Consider the following 25,551-nt stretch of genomic DNA (forward strand, 5'->3'; position numbering starts at 1 on the left):
TATGCAAGTATAAACACCATGGGACCACGCAGCCGTCATACCGCTCAGGAAGGAGAGGCGTTCTGTCTCCTAGAGATGAACGTACTTTGGTGCGAAAAGTGCAAATCAATCCCAGAACAACAGCAAAGGACCTTGTGAAGATGCTGGAGGAAACAGGTACAAAAGTATCTATATCCACAGTATAACAAGTCCTATATCGACATAACCTGAAAGGCCGCTCAGCAAGGAAGAAGCCACTGCTCCAAAACCGCCATAAAAAAAGCCAGAATACGGTTTGCAACTGCACATGGGGACAAAGATCGTACTTTTTGGAGAAATGTCCCCTGGTCTGATGAAACAAAAATAGAACTGTTTGGCCATAATGACCATTGTTATGTTTGGAGGAGAAATGGGGAGGCTTGCAAGCCGAAGAACACCATCCCAACCATGAAGCACGGGGTGGCAGCATCATGTTGTGGGGGTGCTTTGCTGCAGGAGGGACTGGTGAACTTCACAAAATAGATGGCATCATGAGGAAGGAACATTATGTGGATATATTGAAGCAACATCTCAAGACATCAGTCAGGAATTTAAAGCTTGGTCGCAAATGGGTCTTCCAAATGGACAATGACCCCAAGCATACTTCCAAAGTTGTGGCAAAATGGCTTAAGGACAACAAAGTCAAGGTATTGGAGTGGCCATCACAAAGCCCTGACCTCAATCCTATAGAAAATTTGTGGGCAGAACTGAAAAAGTGTGTGCGAGCAAGGAGGCCTACAAACCTGACTCAGTTACACCAGCTCTGTCAGGAGGAATGGGCCAAAATTCACCCAACTTATTGTGGGAAGCTTGTGGAAGGCTACCCAATACGTTTGACCCAAGTTAAACAATTTAAAGGAAACACTACCAAATACTAATTGAGTGTATGTAAACTTCTGACCAACTGTGAATGTGATGAAAGAAATAAAAGCTGAAATAAATCATTCTCTCTACTATTATTCTGACATGTCACATTCTTAAAATAAAGTGGTGATCCTAACTGACCTAAGACAGGGAATTTTTACTCTGATTAAATGTCAGGAATTGTGAAAAACTGAGTTTAAATGTATTTGGCTAAGGTGTATGTAAACTTCCAACTTCAACTGTATGTAGAACCTAAAATGGTTCTTCGGTTGTCCCCATAGGAGAACCATAGGAGAACCCTTTGAATAACCCTAGGTTCTACCTGAAACCCCAAAAAGTGTTCTGCCTGGAACCAAAAAGGGTTCTCCTATGGGGACAGCTGAAGAACCCTTTTGGAACTCTTTTTTCTAAGATTGTCCTCCACACGACCCCATAGTTTACTTTGTATCGTAACAGTGGAGAAGTATTTAACATAGCCTGAAACACTAGCCTTATGTGCGCACACACACACACACACACACACACACAAACCCAGCCTGCAACAGAGGCTGCTGACAAATGGCAGTGTAGTCCAAGGGTATTCATCTCCCTGCAGTTCGTTTGCACTGACTGTCTTCTACATGCAACAAATGTCACTCCCCTTTGCCAGGAAAGCACTCTGAGTTAGTCATGTGTTTTTCCAAACCAGGGACAAGGGAAGAGGGAGGGACCTTTCGTACAGTTTAAACAATTTTAAAAGTATGTTCCTCCAATGTTGATGTACTTCTAAAAGATTTCTCCTCACATGAACTGCCCTGCAGAATACTATGGACTAGAGGAAGGTAATGGTGTGCGTCTCAGCCCTGTACTTGAGGATTGCCTTTTGGTTGTATTGTGGTTGTCAGACCAGGGTCAACCATATATGTCAAATACTTTCAAATACTTGAGCTACACTTGATTTAGTGTGCAATTGAACCAATGGAGTGGTCGCACAAGGCCCATCAATATCCAAGCTAAATTAAGTATTTGAAAGTATTTACTATTTGACCCATGTCTACCTATGGTTTGACTTGTGTGATGATGTTTCTGTGATTTTGTTTCATTTTTGCCAAAATAGCAGTACATGTAGTGTTTTGATTGATTTATTGGTTGTTGGTGAATAGACACTGTCCAGCCCAGAGAAAGATAAATAGTGCAGCCAGGCTGTCCTATTGACCCGTTATGGATGGAAGGGATCCGCCACTAATCAGACACAGTACTGCTGCAGCATGGCCACTCACTGGCCCTCCAGAATATGTGCAAAGTTAAGAAGAAAACAAAGATAATTTGATGCCATCATACTGTTTAGTAATGTTTTACATCTGATTATGATTATGGCTTGGCATGTCTGGTGAAACTTTTTGCATGGTTATTTCATATTGACAATATGATTGTATTTATTCAACAAATCAGCAATTGCATGCGAATCCATGGACAGCCTTAGCAGTCCTGATTTGAATGGAGTTGCATTATTGCATGTTTCACAATCAATCCATACCACCCATTGCCTTTAATCCAGTTGATATGATGTCAGTGTGTCTAAAGCTGTGTTGTACCCAGCCAGGGACTATGAGATTATAAAATCAGTGTGTCTAACACTGTGTTGTATCCAGCCAGGGACTATGAGTATATACAGTCAGTGTGTCTAATGCTGTGTTGTACCCAGCCAGGGACTATGAGATTATACAGTCAGTGTGTATAATGCTGTTTTGTACCCAGCCAGGGACTATGAGATTATACAGTCAGTGTGTCTAATGCTGTGTTGTACCCAGCCAGGGACTATGAGATTATACAGTCAGTGTGTCTAATGCTGTGTTGTACCCAGCCAGGGACTATGAGATTATACAGTCAGTGTGTCTAATGCTGTGTTGTACCCAGCCAGGGACTATGAGATTATACAGTCAGTGTGTCTAATGCTGTGTTGTACCCAGCCAGGGACATATGAGATTATACAGTCAGTGTGTCTAATGCTGTGTTGTACCCAGCCAGGGACTATGAGATTATACAGTCAGTGTATCTAACACTGTGTTGTACCCAACCAGGGACTATGAGATTATAAAGTCAGTGTGTCTAATGCTGTGTTGTACCCAGCCAGGGACTATGAGATTATAAAGTCAGTGTATCTAACACTGTGTTGTACCCAACTAGGGACTATGAGATTATAAAGTCAGTGTGTCTAATGCTGTGTTGTACCCAGCCAGGGACTATGAGATTATAAAGTCAGTGTATCTAACACTGTGTTGTACCCAACCAGGGACTATGAGATTATAAAGTCAGTGTGTCTAATGCTGTGTTGTACCCAGCCAGGGACTATGAGATTATAAAATCAGTGTGTCTAATGCGGTGTGTTGTATCCAGCCAGGGACTATGAGATTATACAGTCAGTGTGTCTAACACTGTGTGTTGTACCCAGCCAGGGACTATGAGATTATACAGTCATTGTGTCTAATGCTGTGTTGTACCCAGCCAGGACTATGAGATTATACAGTCAGTGTGTCTAATGCTGTGTTGTACCCAGCCAGGGACTATGAGATTATAAAGTCAGTGTGTCTAATGCTGTGTTGTACCCAGCTAGGGACAATGAGATTATAAAGTCAGTGTGTCTAATGCTGTGTGTTGTACCCAGCCAGGGACTATGAGATTATACAGTCAGTGTGTCTAATGCTCTGTGTTGTACCCAGCCAGGGACTATGAGATTATTAAATCAGTGTGTCAAATGCTGTGTTGTACCCAGCCAGGGACTATGAGATTATTAAATCAGTGTGTCTAATGCTGTGTGTTGTACCCAGCCAGGGACTATGAGATTATAAAGTCAGTGTGTCTAATGCTGTGTGTTGTACCCAGCCAGGGACTATGAGATTATACAGTCAGTGTGTCTAATGCTGTGTTGTACCCAGCCAGGGACTATGAGATTATACCGTCAGTGTGTCTAAAGCTGTGTGTTGTATCCAGCCAGGGACTATGAGATTCAGAGACAGAGGATTGAGCTGGGTCGCTGTATCGGAGAGGGACAGTTCGGGGACGTCCACCAGGGAGTCTACATGAGCCCGGTAGGCCTAGGTTATGTCCCAAATGGCTCCCTATTCCCTATGTAACCCACTGCTTTTGACCAGAGCCCTGTGGGTATCTCTATGGGCCTTGTTCAAAATTAATGCTCTACATAGGGAATAGGGTGTTTACACACTTGTGGAAAAACAAGACACAATCCTCTTAGACTTGATTTATTTAAACTACCATTTTCTGATGTTTTATTTCTCTCTGTAGGAAAACCCTGCTCTGTCTGTGGCCATCAAGACGTGTAAGAACTGCACCTCTGATAGTGTCAGGGAGAAGTTCTTACAAGAAGCTCGTAAGTAACACACCTCCCCCTGTCGTCCTTCTTGATCACAGCACATACGACCTCTTGCTCTTCATACATATTACATCAGTTGTGTGTATACTACTGAGGGTTGAACACATGAGCTTTTAGTTTGCGTCTAGGGCGCATTCTCAGCATAGCAATCTCAGACAGATATTTCTACCTTTTTAGGGCTACAACATGCTGCAGAGATTTAGCATGCATCCCAAATGGCACCCTATTTCCTATATAGCGCGCTTTATGGGTATTTGTGTGCCATTTGTGATGCAGACTTAGTGTAGCAGTGGGTTTTTGAACAGCAGAAGACTTAACTGCTCTTCAGCTCCAGTGGTCCTGACAGAGAGAAAGGCTCCTTTATCCAGATGAAATGCCCAGACAAGGTGGGACTGAGCTAACCCCCATGTATGAAAACACAGCAGGAATGTGTGGAGGCTGCAGGGGGACTGGGGAGGACAGAGCACCGCTTTAGAGAGGAATGGGTTTAGAGAAAGTGGGTTTACACTAGTACAGTCCTGCTGATTTCCCAAGTGCAATACACACCCCTTCCCTTCCCCTTGCTGAAGTCTGAGACACACACACTCATGCGTGCATACCCACACACACTCTCTCTAACACTACACACATGGATGCACACACACACACACACACACACACACACACACACACACACACACACACACACACACACACACACACACACACACACACACACACACACACACACACACACACACACACACACACACACACACAGAGACAAAACCCAAACACAAACACACACACACACTGCTCTAAAACACATCAAATAGCACATCACCACGATAAAGCCTCCCTTCCTCTCCTGTCCCCTCCTCTCCTCTAACCCCAGCCTCTCCTCACCTCTTCTCTCCCTTCCTCCCTTCTCTCCTCTCCTCCTCTCCTGTCCCCTCCTCTCCTCTAACCCCAGCCTCTCCTCCCCTCTTCTCTCCCTTCTCTCCTCTCCTCCTCTCCTGTCCCCTCCTCTCCTCTAACCCCAGCCTCTCCTCTCCTCCCCTCTTCTCTCCCTTCCTCCCTTCTCTCCTCTCCTCCTCTCCTGTCCCCTCCTCTAACCCCAGCCTCTCCTCCCCTCTTCTCTCCCTTCCTCCCTTCTCTCCTCCCCTCCTCTCCTGGCCCCTCCTCTCCTCTAACCCCAGCCTCTCCTCCCCTCTTCTCTCCCTTCCTCCCTTCTCTCCTCTCCTCCTCTCCTGTCCCCTCCTCTCCTCTAACCCCAGCCTCTCCTCCCCTCTTCTCTCCCTTCCTCCCTTCTCTCCTCCTCTCCTGTCCCCTCCTCTCCTAAAATAGCCCACTGTAAACATGGGCCTGCTTCCTTCATAACAGCCTTGATATTTATTATCAACATGAATAATAATCCACTATATAATCAGTCTTCATCTTCCACTCTACCTTTTCGCCCTACATACAGTAACCTGATTCTATAAACCATAGCCTAGCTAATCCCTGGTCTATTCAATTACACTGAATAGACGGGGGGGGGGGGGGGGGGGGGGGGGGGTGTGTGTGTGTGTGTGTGTGTGTGTGTGTGTGTGTGTGTGTGTGTGTGTGTGTGTGTGGTGTGTGTGTGTGTGTGTGTGTGTGTGTGTGTGCGGCCCCATGCAGTGACCATGCGTCAGTTTGACCACCCCCACATAGTGAAGCTGATTGGAGTGATCACAGAAAACCCAGGGTGGATCATCATGGAGCTGTGTACACTGGGAGAGGTACAGAACGACACACAATACAGTGCTTTAATACAGGAAGTATCTTTAATACAGGAATCAGTTTAACAGTGATGACCTCAGGCTCTGTAACAGTAACCTATGGGTCATGCTGAAGAGTACTGTAATTAGATTTTTTAAATTTCTTTACCCATTTAGTCTTGGATGGTACTTCTTCTACCTTTCACAACGTTTCAGCTGTTAGGGATGGCCATCTAGTGGTGGATAGAGGCATCACATTCAAGGTTCAATTTCAAGGTTTATATAGTACATTGTAGAAGGCAGTCTATGTTATAAATGATCAGGGCCGGATTAAGAAATCATAGGCCCCGGGCTTTGTTTTTTCTATAGCCCCTCCTTCCCGGTACACCATCATTTTCTGTAAACAAATCCATGCACTAAGATGCAATTGGAAGCGTGTTACATTTACTGTTGAAGAAAGAGGCCCTAAAGCCAGAATAAGATTTGGCATGTGGCATAGGCTACAGTTGAGCAGAGATGTTTTTAGAATTTCCACACATGAGGATTTAAAAACCGCATTTCATGCATTTCTATGTCATTTACATGACAGAAGACATTAGCACAATCTTTTTTAATACCACACAAATGACTGAAATCAGTGTCTACTCTGACTGACAAACTGAGATCAATCTGGTCTGGAATTCACAACAAACAATAGCCCAGGCCAATGAAGCGACACACAGATTGTACATTATCAGGAGGCAATATATATACAGTATATATATCACAGTAGGCTACTAAATGTAATGTCCAGTGGCACACTGACTCACCCACGGTGATGGCCAATGTGCTCGTCGTGGCAATAGCCTGTCTCAAGATGAGCTACTTTGAAAAACAGTGCTGCTGTCATTTGTTGAGAAATGTGTTTCCATTGGTTCTATAGACAGATTAGTCTTGTTTTTTCAGCAGTAGGCATTTGCTTTCCAAAATGTCCGTTTTTCCAGTGATTGTATTTTGAAATCTGTAAAAGGCAAACTGACATCCGCAACCAACCATAGAAATATAATCCATTGATGGCAGTTCCCTGGCACCCATTGCCAGTGTACCCATTAGGGCTCCCGAGTGGCGCAGCGGTATAAGGCCCTGCATCTCAGTGCTTGAGGCGTCACTACAGACACCCTGGTTTGATTCCAGGCTGTATCACAACCGGCTGTGATTGTGAGTCCCATAGAGCGGAGCACAATTGGCCCAGCATTGCCCGCCTGGATTTGGCTGGTGTAGGCCGTCATTGGAAATAAGAATTTGTTCTTAACTGACTTGCCTAGTTAAATAAAGTTTAAATAAATAAAAAAAAATTAAATGAGTTTAACAGTCAAATTGCCAGGGTAAGAGGTTCCAAAACCCCCTCTATGGATTATATGGCCACAACAAGCTGTAACCTATATTTGGTGCTCATGCTGCCCTAACTGCAGCCTTCCCGACTGTAGGCATAACCATACCTGTAACTGCCAAAATAAAGGAAACACTTGATTAAATTAGGTATATTTTATGGTGTGGGGTGCAATTTCCTGGCATGGTTTAGGTCCACTTGTAGAATCTATGCCAAGGCGCATTGAAGATGTTCTGGCAGCTCGTGGTGTCCCACTTTATGTTGGTGTTTCCTTTATTTTGGCAGATAAGCTACCTGTATGTGCTTGTGATAAAACTTAATCCACAGGTTTTATGTAGCAAAATTTAAAATTGGGTTTTTTACATTGGATGAAAGTAGAGACTCAGAGCTAGAAAATGGTATATCATACACTACAGTTGATAAACAATGGGAAAGTAATTCTGCTTTGAAAGTTGATAAACTTGTAACCTCACTTTTGAGAAAATGGCTCTTAATGTTTTGGTACCTACTGGGGAGCTTTTCTTGGTCTACACCCATTCAGCATTGTTCACACCCTCTTAAGCCTTTGCCTGTCCCATCTCTTTAAGGATTCACTTGAGGCCATGTACTAAACAACCAAAGATTTCAAGACTAAAGGCTGGTTAATACTATGTGTTCATAAATTTAATCTGAACTGCCAGAGTGTGCTCAGAGTGCACTCTGGGCATTCGTAAACTCAGCGTTGTCAGATTGTACATTCGCAAATTCAGAGCGTTTCGCTCTCGGAACGTTCAGAGCGCACACTGGACGGTCTAGCCGAGGAGTAGGGTTGATCCAAGCGTTCGGACCTAACATCAGCAGTCAAGCACCCAAGCTAACTGGCTAATGTTGGCTAGCTACTTCCAGACACAAATGAGAGAACAGCTCACTCTGACCATTTTTCTGGCACTACCAGAGCTGGTTAGGCTGTTTTTATGTTATCCAGAGCATTGGTGACTGCAACTGTGCTGCTGGCAATAATTTAATCAGGCTTTTTTGCCAACGTTTACTGACACGGGCCATATACAATTGGTGTTGAGCGTTCGTAAATTCGTCAGTTATTCTGCGCTCTGGCACACTCAGACAAGAGTGATCTGAAATCGGAGTAGATAGCCAGAGCGAATTTATCAGCTACGTCTATCGACAGTTGTCGCATTGGCATCATGAACATTGAAATCGTTACTTGCATAGTGCAGTCTTTTGTTTAGACATGTAGCTAGCTAGCTAAACAATGAACCATAATCCCAACTCATAACGTTAATACCCTGCATGAATCTGTAGGCAGCTAACCAACCAGGTTCAATGTTAGCTAGCTAACATTAGGCTATAACTAGCAATGGAAATGGCTCTGACATACGAATAATATAACTACACAGATCATACACGTAACGTTAGCTAGCCAGCCAGCTAACGTTAGCTAGTTAGCTAACAGTACACTTTAACTTGAAATTAACTAAATTAGACATGTGCATTATCTGAAAATGTAGCCAGCTAGACTATCTTACCTGTATGCATGGATAGACGCTTCTCCCTCTCTGTCACGGATGCCATGGTTGTCCTTAGTTTGACGATGTAACCCAGAGACAGGTGTTTTATACAACAGCCTTCTGTGTGTTCTCTTTTCAACTCTGTCTGCATATTTGCAATCAAACGGCAGAATCTTCTCCGTCTCCTTAGCTATCATTCCACTGATTTCAAAACTCGGCCCTCCGGAAAGTGGAGAACAACACTTATGCAGTTCTACTACGCAATGTCTTTTAAAAAAAGCCCTGTTAGAAAGGATTACCTACACATACTGACCAGCTCATGTTATAGACAGAAGCGAGCTACATGGCAGACCAGTCGGAACTCATCTCTCGGCATGTCCAGCCCACTCATTCTCTCAGCCAATCATGGCTAGCAAGAAGGTTACTGTCTTTTTCTGTGGCTAAACTAAAAAATGTAACGATTTTATTTGTATTTACAGATGGCATACAAGTTTGTTATTAAGGCACATGAAAGTTCACATGTTTCAGAAGGCATTTCTGCCAAAAACCACATTTTTATAATAAAAAAAAGTTTACTCTCCTGTGAGGTAGTGATGTGCGACATATGCCTAGTTTCTTGAAATTGTGCTCTCTGGTGTATTTTGAACACTGAGAGCGGGCTCCTGTGGTTGGATAAAAAATTATTATAGTAATACAAAAAAATGCACAACATTTTTTGGGACCAGCCCCTGACTTACACAATTGAGCAGTCACATTTATTTATTATGTGTCACGTCCTGACCAGCAGAGGGAGCTAGTGTTTTAGTTTTGGGGTCAGGACGTGGCATGTTTGTGTTGGTTAAATGTTGGGTGGATGATTGGGACTTCCAATTGAAGGCAGGTGTGTATAGTTGCCTTTGATTGTAAGTCCTAATAGGTGTGTGTGTTTTTCTTTGGGGTTGTGGGTGGTTGTTTTTGCACTGCGTTTCTAGCCTGCAGAACTGTAGCTGTTGTCACTTTGTTTGCATTGTTAAGTGGATGCTTTACTCCTTTATTTTTATTAAAGATGAGTATTCACATACCTGCTGCGCCTTGGTCCATTTCTACAGAAGACAGCCGTTACAGAACCACCCACCAAAGGACCAAGCAGCAGAAGAGGAGGAAGCCACAGGAGAAGAAAATGGAGGAATGGACCTGGCAGGACGAAAGAAAATTCTGGGCGGACAAGTTAAGGGAGCTAAGGGAACCCGAGAGGCAGCCCCAAGATTTTTTTTTGGGGGGGGCACACGGGTAGTTTGGCCAGGCCAGGGAAGAGCCGTAAGCCAGCTACCCGTGACTACAGGGAGGTGCGTACGAGGTGGAAGGCGCCATGTTACGCTGAGGTATGCACCATCTCGCCTATACGGACGCACAGCCCAGTTCGCCCATACCAGTGCCCCGCAGGTGCCAGGGCAAGGTGAGCATCGAGCCGGAAGGGGGGATGCCAACCCTACAATCAAGACCGCCAGCGCGCCCTTTCGGTCCGGTGTTTCCCGCCAGACGCACTAGCATGGAGGTGCGTGTCTCCAGGCTGGCACATCCTATACCAGCCCCACGCATCAGGAGTCTAGTGTGTCAACCCAGCTTCGCCAGTCAACAGTCACCAGAGCTGCCCGCCAGTCAACAGTCGTCAGTGCTGCCCGCCAGTCAACAGTCGTCAGAGCTGCCCGCCAGTCAACAGTCGTCAGAGCTGCCCGCCAGTCATCAGTCGTCAGAGCTGCCCGCCAGTCAACAGTCGTCAGAGCTGCCCGCCAGTCAACAGTCGTCAGAGCTGCCCGCCAGTCAACAGTCGCCAGAGAGGTCAGACTGCGCTGAACTGCCGGAGTGGCCAGACTGCGCTGAACTGCCGGAGTGGCCGGACTGCCCTGAACTGCCGGAGTGGCCGGACTGCCCTGAACTGCCGGAGTGGCCGGACTGCCCTGTTCTGCCAGAGTGGCCGGACTGCCCTGTTCTGCCAGAGTGGCCGGACTGCCCTGTTCTGCCAGAGTGGCCGGACTGCCCTGTTCTGCCAGAGTGGCCGGACTGCCCTGTTCTGCCAGAGTGGCCGGACTGCCCTGTTCTGCCAGAGTGGCCGGACTGCCCTGTTCTGCCAGAGTGGCCGGACTGCCCTGTTCTGCCAGAGTGGCCGGACTGCCCTGTTCTGCCAGAGTGGCCCGCCTGCCCTGATCTGCCAGGGTGCCCGGCCTGTCAGGATCAGCCCGAGTGGTCCTCCTGCCCTCCGGCCCAGCCCGAGTGGTCCTCCTGCCCTCCGGCCCAGCCCGAGTGGTCCTCCTGCCCTCCGGCCCAGCCCGAGTGGCCCTCCTGCCCTCCGGCCCAGCCCGAGGGGCCCTCCTGCCCTCCGGCCCAGCCCGAGGGGCCCTCCTGCTCTCCGGCCCAGCCCGAGGGGCCCTCCTGCTCTCCGGCCCAGCCCGAGGGGCCCTCCTGCTCTCCGGCCCAGCCCGAAGGGCCCTCCTGCTCTCCGGCCCAGCCCGAGGGGCCCTCCTGCTCTCCGGCCCAGCCCGAGGGGCCCTCCTGCTCTCCGGCCCAGCCCGAGGGGCCCTCCTGCCCTCCGGCCCAGCCCGAGTGGCCCTCCTGCCCTCCGGCCCAGCCCGAGTGGCCCTCCTGTCCCCCGGCCCAGCCCGAGGGGCCCTCCTGTCCCCCGGCCCAGCCCGAGGGGCCCTCCTGTCCCCCGGCCCAGCACGAGGAGCCCTCCTGCTCTCCGGCCCAGCCCGAGGGGCCCTCCTGCCCTCCGGCCCAGCCCGAGGGGCCCTCCTGCTCTCCGGCCCAGCCCGAGGGGCCCTCCTGCTCTCCGGCCCAGCCCGAGGGGCCCTCCTGCTCTCCGGCCCAGCCCAAAGGGCCCTCCTGCTCTCCGGCCCAGCCCGAGGGGCCCTCCTGCTCTCCGGCCCAGCCCGAGGGGCCCTCCTGCTCTCCGGCCCAGCCCGAGGGGCCCTCCTGCCCTCCGGCCCAGCCCGAGTGGCCCTCCTGCCCTCCGGCCCAGCCCGAGTGGCCCTCCTGTCCCCCGGCCCAGCCCGAGGGGCCCTCCTGTCCCCCGGCCCAGCCCGAGGGGCCCTCCTGTCCCCCGGCCCAGCCCGAGGGGCCCTCCTGTCCCCCGGCCCAGCCCGAGGGGCCCTCCTGTCCCCCGGCCCAGCACGAGTGGTCCGTCTGCCAGGGTCAGCCCAAGTGGCCCGTCTGCCCGGTGCAGTTAGCAGCGCCACCGAAGTGGGCTACGCCGACGGTGGAGCAAGGTCCACGCCCTGCACCTGAGCCACCTCCAGGATAGGTGGGTTGGGGAAGGAGGGTGTAGCAGTGCCGTCGGTGACGGCAGCCACCCTCCCTTCCCTCCCTTATTGTTTTAGGGTTATTGTTTATGGGTTTTGTGTTGGGTTTTTTTGTTGGTAGGTGCATTCCGGGGTCTGCACCTTGAGGGGGGGGGTACTGTCACGTCCTGACCAGCAGAGGGAGCTAGTGTTTTAGTTTTGGGGTCAGGACGTGGCATGTTTGTGTTGGTTAAATGTTGGGTGGATGATTGGGACTTCCAATTGAAGGCAGGTGTGTATAGTTGCCTTTGATTGGAAGTCCTATATAGGTGTGTGTGTTTTTCTTTGGGGTTGTGGGTGGTTGTTTTTGCACTGCGTTTCTAGCCTGCAGAACTGTAGCTGTTGTCACTTTGTTTGCATTGTTAAGTGGATGCTTTACTCCTTTATTTTTATTAAAGATGAGTATTCACATACCTGCTGCGCCTTGGTCCATTTCTACAGAAGACAGCCGTTACATTATGCAGTTTATTATTTTAATTTTTTTAGTTAATCAGTTACCCAATCAAGGCAGGGCCCCCAGTTACCCACATGGCACCCCCTACCTCCTCTCCTCCCCCCACCTGATGATTAGCAAAATGGCATCAGGCTGTCTACACTCAAAATAAATACTACATATATAATACATACTGTATATATCTCCTTTATTATTATTATTATACATTTTTTTATGTTTTCTTGAGCCCCAGGGGCTTCAGCCCGCAGGAAGCCCCCTGCATGTAATTTACATGCTAAAGTAAGTATCATCTTTTGTTTTCTCTTCCCATCTTTACAGCTACGCTCCTTCCTGCAAGTGAGAAAATACAACCTCGACTTGGCATCACTGATTCTCTACGCTTTCCAGCTAAGCACAGCACTCGCCTACCTGGAGAGCAAGCGTTTTGTACATAGGTAAGCCCTCACCCCAATCTAGCCTCATTAATATGGCTTTTGTGTGTTTCCTGTAAACACACTACTCTTCTCTTATCCATTGTAACCATGTCTGCGTCGTGCAGGGATATAGCTGCCAGGAACGTGCTGGTATCCTCAGTGGACTGTGTTAAACTGGGAGACTTTGGCTTGTCTCGATACATGGAGGACAGCTCCTATTACAAAGGTAGGAGTTTCACCTGTTCTGGAGACTAACTGTCCTCAGTTAGCATACCAGAGGAGATCACTTTCTGCTGTTTTTGTTATCAGTAAGTCATTCATTAGGTTCCTCACTCTTTAAGCAGACAGCTGTGGCTGCTGTCATTCATGGACATTATAAACATGGAAATATCTGTTGCACGTATGCATGGGGCGAGTGAAAGAAACTCAACAGCTCTTTTCATCAGCGTATGACTCTTGTGAGACTGCTATTGTGAACCACTCATCTAACTATGGCTTATGGAAGTCCTGTGGGAGGGGAAGTGTGTGTCTTGTTACTTGTTGCATTGTTCATGTGTACCTGTCTAATCAATCACAATAAAAACATTTGATCACAAAAAATAAAAGTCAAGCTTTCACCTCTCCTCCCAGCCTCCAAAGGGAAACTGCCTATCAAATGGATGGCACCAGAGTCTATTAACTTCAGACGCTTTACCTCAGCCAGTGACGTGTGGATGTTTGGTGAGTATGGGAATTTGATACAGTACTTATCAAACAGTGCTCTAAAACTTTTAAGACCAAAGCTGTATGTTATTAGCTGATGAATTAGGGTTTAAATAAATATATGTTTCTCTGTACTCCAGGTGTGTGTATGTGGGAGATCCTCATCTACGGAGTCAAACCCTTCCAGGGGGTGAAGAACAACGATGTCATCGGCCGGATAGAGAACGGAGAGCGTCTGGCCATGCCCCACAACTGCCCCCCTACCCTGTACAGCCTGATGACCAAGTGCTGGGCCTACGACCCTAGCAAGAGACCCTGCTTCACAGAGCTCAAAGCCCAGCTCAGGTATGTCCGTCAGTCGGTCCATCGGCATGTACAATGCTGTAGTGCAGGGTGCGTTATCATACCTTGAAGACTATCTCCTACAACTACAATGTCATAAGAGCCATACTTTAGCTAAATGTATTTTGCAGTTGTATCTTTCACTGAGTCTGAACTGAGGTACATTGACTGTGGAGGAAAAATAATGCATATCTATCAGGGTTGGAGTTCATTCCATTTCAATTGAGTCAGTTCAGGAAGTGAACTGGAATTCCAATTCCAAATGTTTCTCATATATAGTGGGGAGGGGGGGTGTCGGAACGAATGGTCGTGGGGCCTTAAAATAATTCAAATAATTTGTACACTGCAAATTGACCACAACTAAGCCCAAAAGAGATTGTATTTAAAAATAACAATAATTTCATACCTTGATTATATTGAAACACGATCACGTCTCTTTTTTTATTTGTTGTCGGAACGAATGGTCGTGGGGCCTTAAAATAATTGGAACAATTTGTACACTGCAAATTGACCACAACTAAGCCCAAAAAGAGATTGTATTTAAAAATAACAATAATTTCATACCTTGATTATATTGAAACACGATCACGTCTCTTTTTTTATCTGTAAGATTACTTGGAAACAGATTTCCTAAATGAAATAGGTAACGAAAATATATATTTTTTTAAACAGGCCACCTGTTGCCGACCCCATCTAGATAGATGTTCATTCTTGGTCACTAGATGGCACTCTGTCACCAAAGCATCCACACACATTTCAATCGTTGAAGGTGGAATTGACTGGCTTGTTTGTACAAGTAGATATACTGTACTACATGCCCAGTTCTCTGGCTGACACTTGGCTCCAAGGAGTTTTGGGTGCTGTAATTCAGTTGAGTTCAGTCACACCTCTGGCTGACACTTGGCTCCATGGTGTTTTGGGTGCTGTGATTCAGTTGAGGTCAGTCACACCTTTGGCTGACACTTGGCTCCATGGTGTTTTGGGTGCTGTGATTCAGTTGAGGTCAGTCACACCTCTGGCTGACACTTGGCTCCATGGTGTTTTGGGTGCTGTGATTCAGTTGAGGTCAGTCACACCTTTGGCTGACACTTGGCTCCATGGTGTTTTGGGTGCTGTGATTCAGTTGAGGTCAGACACACCTCTGGCTGACACTTGGCTTCATGGTGTTTTGGGTGCTGTGATTCAGTTGAGGTCAGTCACACCTCTGGCTGACACTTGGCTTCATGGTGTTTTGGGTCCTGTGATTCAGTTGAGGTCAGTCACACCTCTGGCTGACACTTGGCTTCATACTGTTTTGGGTGCTGTGATTTAGTTGAGGTCAGTCACACCTCTGGCTGACACTTGGCTTCATGCTGTTTTGGGTGTTGTGATTCAGTTGAGGTCAGTCACACCTTTGGCTGACACTTGGCTTCATGGTGTTTTGGGTGCTGTGATTCAGTTGAGGTCAGTCACACCTCTGGCTGACACTTGGCTTCATGGTGTTTTGGGTCCTGTGATTCAGTTGAGGTCAGTCACACCTCTGGCTGACACTTGGCTTCATACTGTTTTGGGTGCTGTGATTTAGTTGAGGTCAGTCACACCTCTGGCTGACACTTGGCTTCATGCTGTTTTGGGTGTTGTGATTCAGTTGAGGTCAGTCACACCTTTGGCTGACACTTGGCTTCATGGTGTTTTGGGTGCTGTGATTCAGTTGAGGTCAGTCACACCTCTGGCTGACACTTGGCTTCATGGTGTTTTGGGTCCTGTGATTCAGTTGAGGTCAGTCACACCTCTGGCTGACACTTGGCTTCATGCTGTTTTGGGTGCTGTGATTCAGTTGAGGTCAGTCACACCTCTGGCTGACACTTGGCTTCATGGTGTTTTGGGTGCTGTGATTCAGTTGAGGTCAGTCACACCTCTGGCTGACACTCGGCTTCATGCTGTTTTGGGTGCTGTGATTCAGTTGAGGTCAGTCACACCTCTGGCTGACACTTGGCTTCATGGTGTTTTGGGTGCTGTGATTCAGTTGAGGTCAGTCACACCTCTGGCTGACACTTGGCTTCATGGTGTTTTGGGTCCTGTGATTCAGTTGAGGTCAGTCACACCTCTGGCTGACACTTGGCTTCATGGTGTTTTGGGTACTGTGATTCAGTTGAGGTCAGTCACACCTCTGGCTGACACTTGGCTTCATGGTGTTTTGGGTGCTGTGATTCAGTTGAGGTCAGTCACACCTATGGCTGACACTTGGCTCCATGGTGTTTTGGGTCCTGTGATTCAGTTGAGGTCAGTCACACCTATGGCTGACACTTGGCTTCATGCTGTTTTGGGTGCTGTGATTTAGTTGAGGTCAGTCACACCTCTGGCTGACACTTGGCTCCATGGTGTTTTGGGTGCTGTGATTCAGTTGAGGTCAGTCACACCTCTGGCTGACACTTGGCTCCATGGTGTTTTGGGTGCTGTGATTCAGTTGAGGTCAGTCACACCTCTGGCTGACACTTGGCTTCATGCTGTTTTGGGTGCTGTGATTCAGTTGAGGTCAGTCACACCTCTGGCTGACACTTGGCTTCATGCTGTTTTGGGTGTTGTGATTCAGTTGAGGTCAGTCACACCTTTGGCTGACACTTGGCTTCATGGTGTTTTGGGTGCTGTGATTCAGTTGAGGTCAGTCACACCTCTGGCTGACACTTGGCTTCATGGTGTTTTGGGTCCTGTGATTCAGTTGAGGTCAGTCACACCTCTGGCTGACACTTGGCTTCATGCTGTTTTGGGTGCTGTGATTTAGTTGAGGTCAGTCACACCTCTGGCTGACACTTGGCTCCATGGTGTTTTGGGTGCTGTGATTCAGTTGAGGTCAGTCACACCTCTGGCTGACACTTGGCTCCATGGTGTTTTGGGTGCTGTGATTCAGTTGAGGTCAGTCACACCTCTGGCTGACACTTGGCTTCATGGTGTTTTGGGTGTTGTGATTCAGTTGAGGTCAGTCACACCTCTGGCTGACACTTGGCTTCATGGTGTTTTGGGTGCTGTGATTCAGTTGAGGTCAGTCACACCTCTGGCTGACACTCGGCTTCATGCTGTTTTGGGTGCTGTGATTTAGTTGAGGTCAGTCACACCTCTGGCTGACACTCGGCTTCATGGTGTTTTGGGTGCTGTGATTCAGTTGAGGTCAGTCACACCTCTGGCTGACACTTGGCTCCATGGTGTTTTGGGTGCTGTGATTCTGTTGAGGTCAGTCACACCTCTGGCTGACACTTGGCTTCATGGTGTTTTGGGTGCTGTGATTCAGTTGAGGTCAGTCACACCTCTGGCTGACACTTGGCTTCATGGTGTTTTGGGTCCTGTGATTCAGTTGAGGTCAGTCACACCTCTGGCTGACACTTGGCTTCATGCTGTTTTGGGTGTTGTGATTTAGTTGAGGTCAGTCACACCTCTGGCTGACACTTGGCTTCATGGTGTTTTGGGTGCTGTGATTCAGTTGAGGTCAGTCACACCTCTGGCTGACACTTGGCTTCATACTGTTTTGGGTGCTGTGATTTAGTTGAGGTCAGTCACACCTCTGGCTGACACTTGGCTTCATGCTGTTTTGGGTGCTGTGATTCAGTTGAGGTCAGTCACACCTCTGGCTGACACTTGGCTCCATGGTGTTTTGGGTGCTGTGATTCAGTTGAGGTCAGTCACACCTCTGGCTGACACTTGGCTTCATGCTGTTTTGGGTGCTGTGATTTAGTTGAGGTCAGTCACACCTCTGGCTGACACTTGGCTCCATGGTGTTTTGGGTGCTGTGATTCAGTTGAGGTCAGTCACACCTCTGGCTGACACTTGGCTTCATGGTGTTTTGGGTGCTGTGATTCAGTTGAGGTCAGTCACACCTCTGGCTGACACTTGGCTTCATGGTGTTTTGGGTCCTGTGATTCAGTTGAGGTCAGTCACACCTCTGGCTGACACTTGGCTTCATGCTGTTTTGGGTGCTGTGATTTAGTTGAGGTCAGTCACACCTCTGGCTGACACTTGGCTCCATGGTGTTTTGGGTGCTGTGATTCAGTTGAGGTCAGTCACACCTCTGGCTGACACATGGCTCCATGGTGTTTTGGGTGCTGTGATTCAGTTGAGGTCAGTCACACCTCTGGCTGACACTTGGCTCCATGGTGTTTTGGGTCTGTGATTCAGTTGAGGTCAGTCACACCTCTGGCTGACACTTGGCTCCATGGTGTTTTGGGTGCTGTGATTCAGTTGAGGTCAGTCACACCTCTTAGTGGCATGTGTGACGATCGTCGTCGAAAGGAGTAGACCAAAGCGCAGCGTGGTGAGTGCTCATGATATTTCTTTATTTAACTCAGGACACTAAAACAAAACAATAAACAACGGAAAACGACCGTCACGTTCTGCAGGCTAACTGAGCTGTACAAAAACAAGATCCAACACTGAAGGAGGGAAAAAGGGCTGCCTAAGTATGATTCCCAATCAGAGACAACGATAGACAGCTGCCTCTGATTGGAGATGTGTGCTTTAAAATGTGCTTTTTGTTCTTAATTTAAGGTTAGGGTTAGGCATCAGGTTGTGTGGTAAGGTTAGGGTTAAGGTTTAAAATCACATTTTAAGAAGAGAAATTGATGAAATAGGTGGGGTTTATGGCTTTGTGGCTGTGGTGACCAGTGACGACCCTCTCAGTAGCTCTGACTCGTCAGACCGTGCCCGTCTGTCCCACTTCCTGTCTGGGATGACCTCATTGTTGGTATGGTAACTGAGAGGGAGAGTGCCAGGGCCCTACCCTCACCTTCTATCCTTAGGTTTCCATTGGTGAGGGAGTCAGACCTGTGCGTTTTGATTTAGCTTGGAGTTTTGGGGAATATTCTATTGGTTTCATTTTATGGGGCAAACTATATTGAGTGGAGTTCAAGTGTTTGATATGTGTCTGACCCAGGTTTATTAAGGACGTAGTGAAAGGGACAATTACAAATGGCCACCGGCCGCTGTTTTGGTAAACAGCTGAGGAACGAGGCTAGAGAATTGTAACCTCACTCACATTCATAGACAGAGCTATGGATACAAGGACTGACCATCCATGATATCAGAATGATAGTTTGAACCATGTTTTGAATCTATACAGTGTTAACAATTACATTGTTTAAAAACAATGAAGTGAAACAAGCTTATATGTTAGGTATTGACGGGTGAACTAAAGCTCTTGAGGTGTTCAGAAGTTATATTCTTCAACAATCAATGGGGATATATCATTTATTTAAATGTCCAAAAATGAATGTAGCAGTTTCAGAAAGGTCAGTATGTAATACTGGTGAGGAAAGCACCTTCAGGTAATCCTTCACAAGAAAGGTCTAGACAGACACCCTGGTAACTGCCTTTGAATTCCCCTCTGATGCAATGCTGGGCATTTTCCCTTCATGGACAGGGTAGGGTTTTTGTGAGAATGAAGTGTCAACGTCATTTCCATGCATGCTCACACTTGTGTAGCTAGGCATTTGGATGTCCAGGTAAGATACCCTGGGGCCATGATGAAGTAGTTTTAACTTCTGTCTCCTTTCCATCAGTGACTGCTATAGAACAGACCTGTAGCTGCTGCATCTGTGTGAGCTGTGCTGCTGCCTGCCATGCTGCTGCCTGCCATGCTGTCTCCCATCACAGTGCCCTTGGTTTACACAGAGAAGACATGTCGGAAAATAAGAGTGCTGTGCTTTTATTATCCTGTTTAAAACTCAGCATGAGTCACACCTCCACTTTCTACTAGTCTTTCTGAGTCCCACCACATCGGTCATGTTCTAGTGCTCCAGCAGCATGGAAGAGAGGGCTGTGTCCTGGAAACCATGTCAATATTTACACTCTTAATACTATTTATATGAAAAGCCAGGCCCTTAAAAGGCATTTGATGTGGGGTTCGTTGGTTGAGACTTGTTTTATGTCATCATATAAATTAGGGAGCACAGCTTCCAGAAAGGGGGTGTGTGTGTGTGTGTGTGTGTGTGTGTTTGTGTGTGTGCGCGTGTGTGTGTGTGTCTGTGTGTGCGCGTGCGTGTGCGTGTGTGTGTGTGCGTGTGTGTGTGTGTCGTGTGCGTGCGTGCGTGCGTGTGTGTGTGCATGTGTGCGCGAGCGCGCGTGCACACGCACAATACTAAGGCAGGATCTTTCTCCAACATGCCAGCTGTATGAAAACAATGGACCTCAGATACAGAACCAGTCATAACAAACATGACTCTCCCTTATTGTGTATTTGTATTTAATAATGTATGGTACCACTGTCATATACCCTTACATGGTACCACTGTCATATACCCTTACATGGTATCACTGTAATATACCCTTACATGGTATCACTGTAATATACCCTTACATGGTACCACTGTCATATACCCTTACATGGCACCACTGTCATATACCCTTACATGGTATCACTGTAATATACCCTTACATGGCACCACTGTCATATACCCTTACATGGTACCACTGTCATATACCCTTACATGGTACCACTGTCATATACCCTTACATGGTACCACTGTCATATACCCTTACATGGTATCACTGTCATATACCCTTACATGGTATCACTGTCATATACCCTTACATGGTACCACTGTCATATACCCTTACATGGTACCACTGTCGTATACCCTTACATGGCACCACTGTCATATACCCTTACATGGTACCACTGTCATATACCCTTACATGGTATCACTGTCATATACCCTTACATGGCACCACTGTCATATACCCTTACATGGTACCACTGTCATATACCCTTACATGGTACCACTGTCATATACCCTTACATGGTACCACTGTACTATACCCTTACATGGCACCACTGTAATATACCCTTACATGGTACCACTGTCATATACCCTTACATGGTACCACTGTCATATACCCTTACATGGTACCACTGTCATATACCCTTACATGGTACCACTGTAATATACCCTTACATGGTACCACTGTCATATACCCTTACATGGTACCACTGTAATATACCCTTACATGGTACCACTGTCATATACCCTTACATGGTACCACTGTCATATACCCTTACATGGTACCACTGTCATATACCCTTACATGGTACCACTGTCATATACCCTTACATGGTACCACTGTCATATACCCTTACATGGTACCACTGTACTGTATTTAGCTGCTGCTTGGAAGTCAGTTGTAAAGTCAGTTGTAAAGACAGCTCTGTGGTATTGTCCTGCAGATATGACTCCAGCTAGTCTCACTGTGAGAGGAGAACTCTGAGGGGACGGTATTATTAAGTCCCATGGAAAAGAGGGCCAAACCAAACCCTCTGCCTCTGATCCTGAGCCTTTCTATCTGCTCTGCACTGAGCTGACCTGAGAGACTGTGTCTGTCTGGCTGCTTGACCACATCTTGCCAGATCGGCAGGCTTGGCACTGGCGCTGCTTTAACCTCACCGTCACTGAGACATCTTCACTGAGGCTCTATCTCGGCTCCACAGTGGAGGGCTTCAGTTCACCGTCACTGAGACATCTTCTCCAGCCTCTATCTCGGCTCCACAGCGGAGGGCTTCAGTTCACCGTCACTGAGACATCTTCTCCAGGTTCTATCTCGGCTCCACAGCGGAGGGCTTCTGTTCAGCATCCAACCTTTAACAAGCTAACCGCCCACCCACTCGCCTGCCTGCGCATTTATTGGACAGATGCCAAGTGCAACCCGCTGCCTGAGTAGCCCAGTAGAGTAAGAAGGAAGGCGTGAGGAGGAGGCAGCTGATCTGGACTGAACAGACAGAGTCCCCCATTCTGTTCTCTTGTGAAGACTATTTTATTGACTGAGTGCTGTTCCAGTTCTAATAGACCCTTGTTGCTGGGACTGTCTGCCTGGTTGTCTGTCTGGTCTCTGGGACTCTCTGCCTGGTTGTCTGTCTGGTCTCTGGGACTCTCTGCCTGGTTGTCTGTCTGGTCTCTGGGACTGTCTGCCTGGTTGTCTGTCTGGTCTCTGGGACTGTCTGCCTGGTTGTCTGTCTGGTCTCTGGGACTCTCTGCCTGGTTGTCTGTCTGGTCTCTGGGACTCTCTGCCTGGTTGTCTGTCTGGTCTCTGGGACTCTCTGCCTGGTTGTCTGTCTGGTCTCTGGGACTCACTGCCTGGTTGTCTGTCTGGTCTCTGGAACTCTCTGCCTGGCTCTCTGTCTGGTCTCTGGAACTCTCTGCCTGGTTCTCTGTCTGGTCTCTGGGACTCTCTGCCTGGTTCTCTGTCTGGTCTCTGGGACTCTCTGCCTGGTTCTCTGTCTGGTCTCATGCGTACTGGACATCTCTCCTCTAATGGATTATCTAAGTGGATATGGTTTCCTGTTCCTCTAGCAGCACAAGAGGCAGCTCTATTCCCACTGTTGTAAGGTAACAATCAGGGCTTTTTCTTTCTTATCTCCTTCTCTCTGTGACTCAGTTGACTGACTATGTCCTATTGAGGTCTGCCTTGAGCAAATGAGGAGTTAATTAGTTGGCTGTGAAGCAATGGTTTTGATTCAGGTCCCTCACAATACAGTTTTACAGACTTATTCTGAGCATTGATGTTATGGAACTCTAGCAAAGTGACGCTGGTGAGTAGTGAATATGTTTGGAGCGTCATTTAGCATGGCATTCAGTATGCTCCCATTGTAATGCTGTTGAGTTACTGTCAGACTGTTTGATTTTGTTTTTAAAGGTAGTAGCTATTAGCTAGTCAATAGAAAGTAATACTTTATACAACGTTTTGTCAGCAACACTGCAAACACTTTTGTTATTAGAGGCAACAGGGCTTTGTTAATGGCCTGTACCTTGTTAACAGACTGGTCAGGTTTGTGTTGTGTGTTCTGGAGAATGGCCAGGACAGGTGGTCCCCATGTTGTTGTTCTTGTCTGATTTACTGCTGCTATCACACTATTTTTTTATTTATTTAACCATTATTTAACCAGGTAAAACCCATTGAGATTAAAAACCTATTTTGCGAGGGTGACCTGGCAAGAAGGCAAAACAGGGATATAGCAGCATGTCCATAAAACATTACAGAAAAATACAGAATACACAAAAGACAAAGTGTCACAAGTTAAAGATACAACTGAAGATTAGAAACAACTGCAGTTTTCACAAACAGTGTTGTCGATCAGAGTCTTAAAAACAGGCAAAGACACTAACTCCCCTAACTTTACAATCTTCTGACGCATGTTCCAGGATGAAGGGGCATTATGGGAAAATGATTTTTTTCCCATCTCAGTTCTAGCCTTAGGAACAGACAAGGACAGCAGCGACTGTGAATGAAGATTATATTGAGTGACTGATCTGGGCAGTAAAGAACAGAGATACAAAGGCAGCATGGCAGCCAGGACTAATGCTGTTTCCACAAATAGCCCTCCCTCCCAGAGAGAAAGACAGAGAAAGAGAGAGACAGAAAGGGAGAGATGGAGAGCGAGAGAGGGAGTGTGAGGGACAGAGAGAGACAGAGAGAGACTGTGGGGTTCATGGGACACCGTTTATTGCATGTATTTAGGCTGGAGGACCCTCCACTTCATGTAACTGTTCTTTGTTTAGTTGGGAGGAGACACTCCAGAGTTCTCAACATCCAGAAGAATGTTTGGCTCCGTGAATTGCCTGCATTCTGTTCAGACTGGACATTGGATGACAGAAAGGAGGATAAAACACAGAACTTTGGGGTCTGAGTTAATGCTGGCTGAAAGGTATTGTCAGTACAGTACAGAACAGTACAGTAGAGTAGACCCACATCTCCTCTCATTGTGTGCTTCTATAAATGGCTTATTACTCTAATGGCTATTGCAGGCTCTGAGGGGAGGGAAGCTGTTTCATGTGTTTGAGCGGTTTCCCTTCTTTTTGTGCATGTCCAATGGGTTTCCATGTGCTGTGGACCAGAGGCATAAAATCACTGTAGCAGATCCAGGTTGGGTGGAGTGGGACCGCTGTCTGCTTTCCCTACTCTGTATTCCTTAAGGTCCTGTGTGTGTACCATATTGTCTGACTCTCAAATGGCTCCCTATTCCCTTTATAGTGCACTACTTTATACAAGGCCCATAGAGATCTGGTCAAAAGTAGTGCACTATATAGGAAATAGGGAGCCATTTGGTATGCATCCTATGTACTGTAGTTCAGGGCAAGAGGATGTAGCTGGTTACAGGGGAAGGTTGTTGTAGTACTCAGCTGTGTGAAACCCACCCTGTCAGCTAACAGGACAGCTCTGTAAACAAAACCATCTGAGAACGTAGTAGGACTTAACAGTGAAGGACATGGACCTGGTGGCTGTAGCTACGCTGCAACAATATCCATCCCTGAATTCTAGTGGGGAAACCTGTCACCATGTACAGTAACAGTACAGTACAATAACCTCTACAGTGTTTATCCAGCATATCTCTCATCCTCGTCTCTCCCCTCTCAAAGCCACAGCACCACAGGTTTAGGTCTTTTTAGGAGATGCTAAACTGAAATAAACTATAGTTATGTTCCTGGTTGGACACTCCTGAAGTCTGATAGTATCACGGACACACACAAACACACACACACACACACACACACACACACACACACACACACACACACACACACACACACACACACACACACACACACACACACACACACACACACACACACACACACACACACACACACACACACACACACACACACACACACACAATCACAGTGGTTTGTTCTGTCTCTCTGCAGTCAGATATTGGAGGAGGAGAAGCTCCAGCAGAAGGAGAGGACACGTATGGAGATGAGACGTCAGGTCTCTGTGTCCTGGGACTCAGGGGGGCCTGACGAGGCGCCGCCTAAAGTAAGAGCTTACACACACACACACACACACACACACACACACACATATAGAGGGAGAGAGTCACACACACACTCACAGATGCACACTTTTAGACACACACACACAGAAGCACATTAATAGACACATACACACACACACACACACACACACACACAGAAGCACATTAATAGACACACACACACACACAGCGACTTTATGCCTTGGCCACGAGGAGGTCACAGACGTCATCATCAACGCCTATCTTGGCAGTCAGTCTATCAGTTGGCTGCTCCCATTACAAGAGGAGTTTTCATGGTATGACATCTGTAAACACTGTACACAAATACAACAGTACAGTCAAGCTTGAGGCCTTAGTCAGTGACTCCCTCAGGAATTACACATAGAGTCAGGTGGGGTCTACATGCTTGGAGCCACAATTTCAGTTCTGCTGGTCAGACTGTCTGTCCGTTAGACATTATTCTGAGAGAAACGTTCTTCGTAGCTTCACTTCTTCCATCCTCCAATGTTATTTAGAGAGCTTTCATTTTCTATCTGATATACTAATGTCATTTCTGTTCCCAGTTTTCTCTCTGCTGCAGCTGTTTGCCTTATCTAAAGCCTTATCTATTGTTAACCCATGGTCCTATTCTCAGGAACTAGTCTCCACCATGGACAAACACTGCTGGCTGCTGTGACTGAACAGCTCTGTGTACAGTCACCATATCAA

At 47.2% G+C, this 25,551-nt stretch overlaps 1 protein-coding gene across 10 annotated transcripts in view; it reads left to right on the forward strand.

Annotated features, from left to right (window-relative positions):
- Positions 1-25,551, forward strand: part of LOC106606028 (focal adhesion kinase 1) — a 136,673-nt gene that overhangs the window by 89,094 nt on the left and 22,028 nt on the right. For 6 of the 10 annotated variants that reach the window (XM_082959895.1, XM_082959896.1, XM_082959892.1 and 3 more), the window contains 9 exons: positions 1,683-1,703; positions 3,853-3,950; positions 4,165-4,249; positions 5,894-5,994; positions 12,934-13,049; positions 13,154-13,254; positions 13,659-13,748; positions 13,871-14,075; positions 24,734-24,845. In XM_082959895.1, the coding sequence (XP_082816021.1) occupies positions 1,683-1,703; positions 3,853-3,950; positions 4,165-4,249; positions 5,894-5,994; positions 12,934-13,049; positions 13,154-13,254; positions 13,659-13,748; positions 13,871-14,075; positions 24,734-24,845 (929 nt within the window). Of the gene's footprint in view, positions 1-1,682; positions 1,704-3,852; positions 3,951-4,164; positions 4,250-5,893; positions 5,995-12,933; positions 13,050-13,153; positions 13,255-13,658; positions 13,749-13,870; positions 14,076-21,872; positions 22,418-22,479; positions 22,621-24,733; positions 24,846-25,551 lie in introns of those variants that run through there. The other 4 variants (XM_082959894.1, XM_082959903.1, XM_082959904.1 and 1 more) reach the window with 3 other exon arrangements.

This window comes from Salmo salar, chromosome 02, assembly GCF_965601325.2.
Source record: "Salmo salar chromosome 02, fSalSal1, whole genome shotgun sequence".
In the NCBI taxonomy this organism is placed as follows: Eukaryota; Metazoa; Chordata; class Actinopteri; order Salmoniformes; family Salmonidae; genus Salmo; species Salmo salar.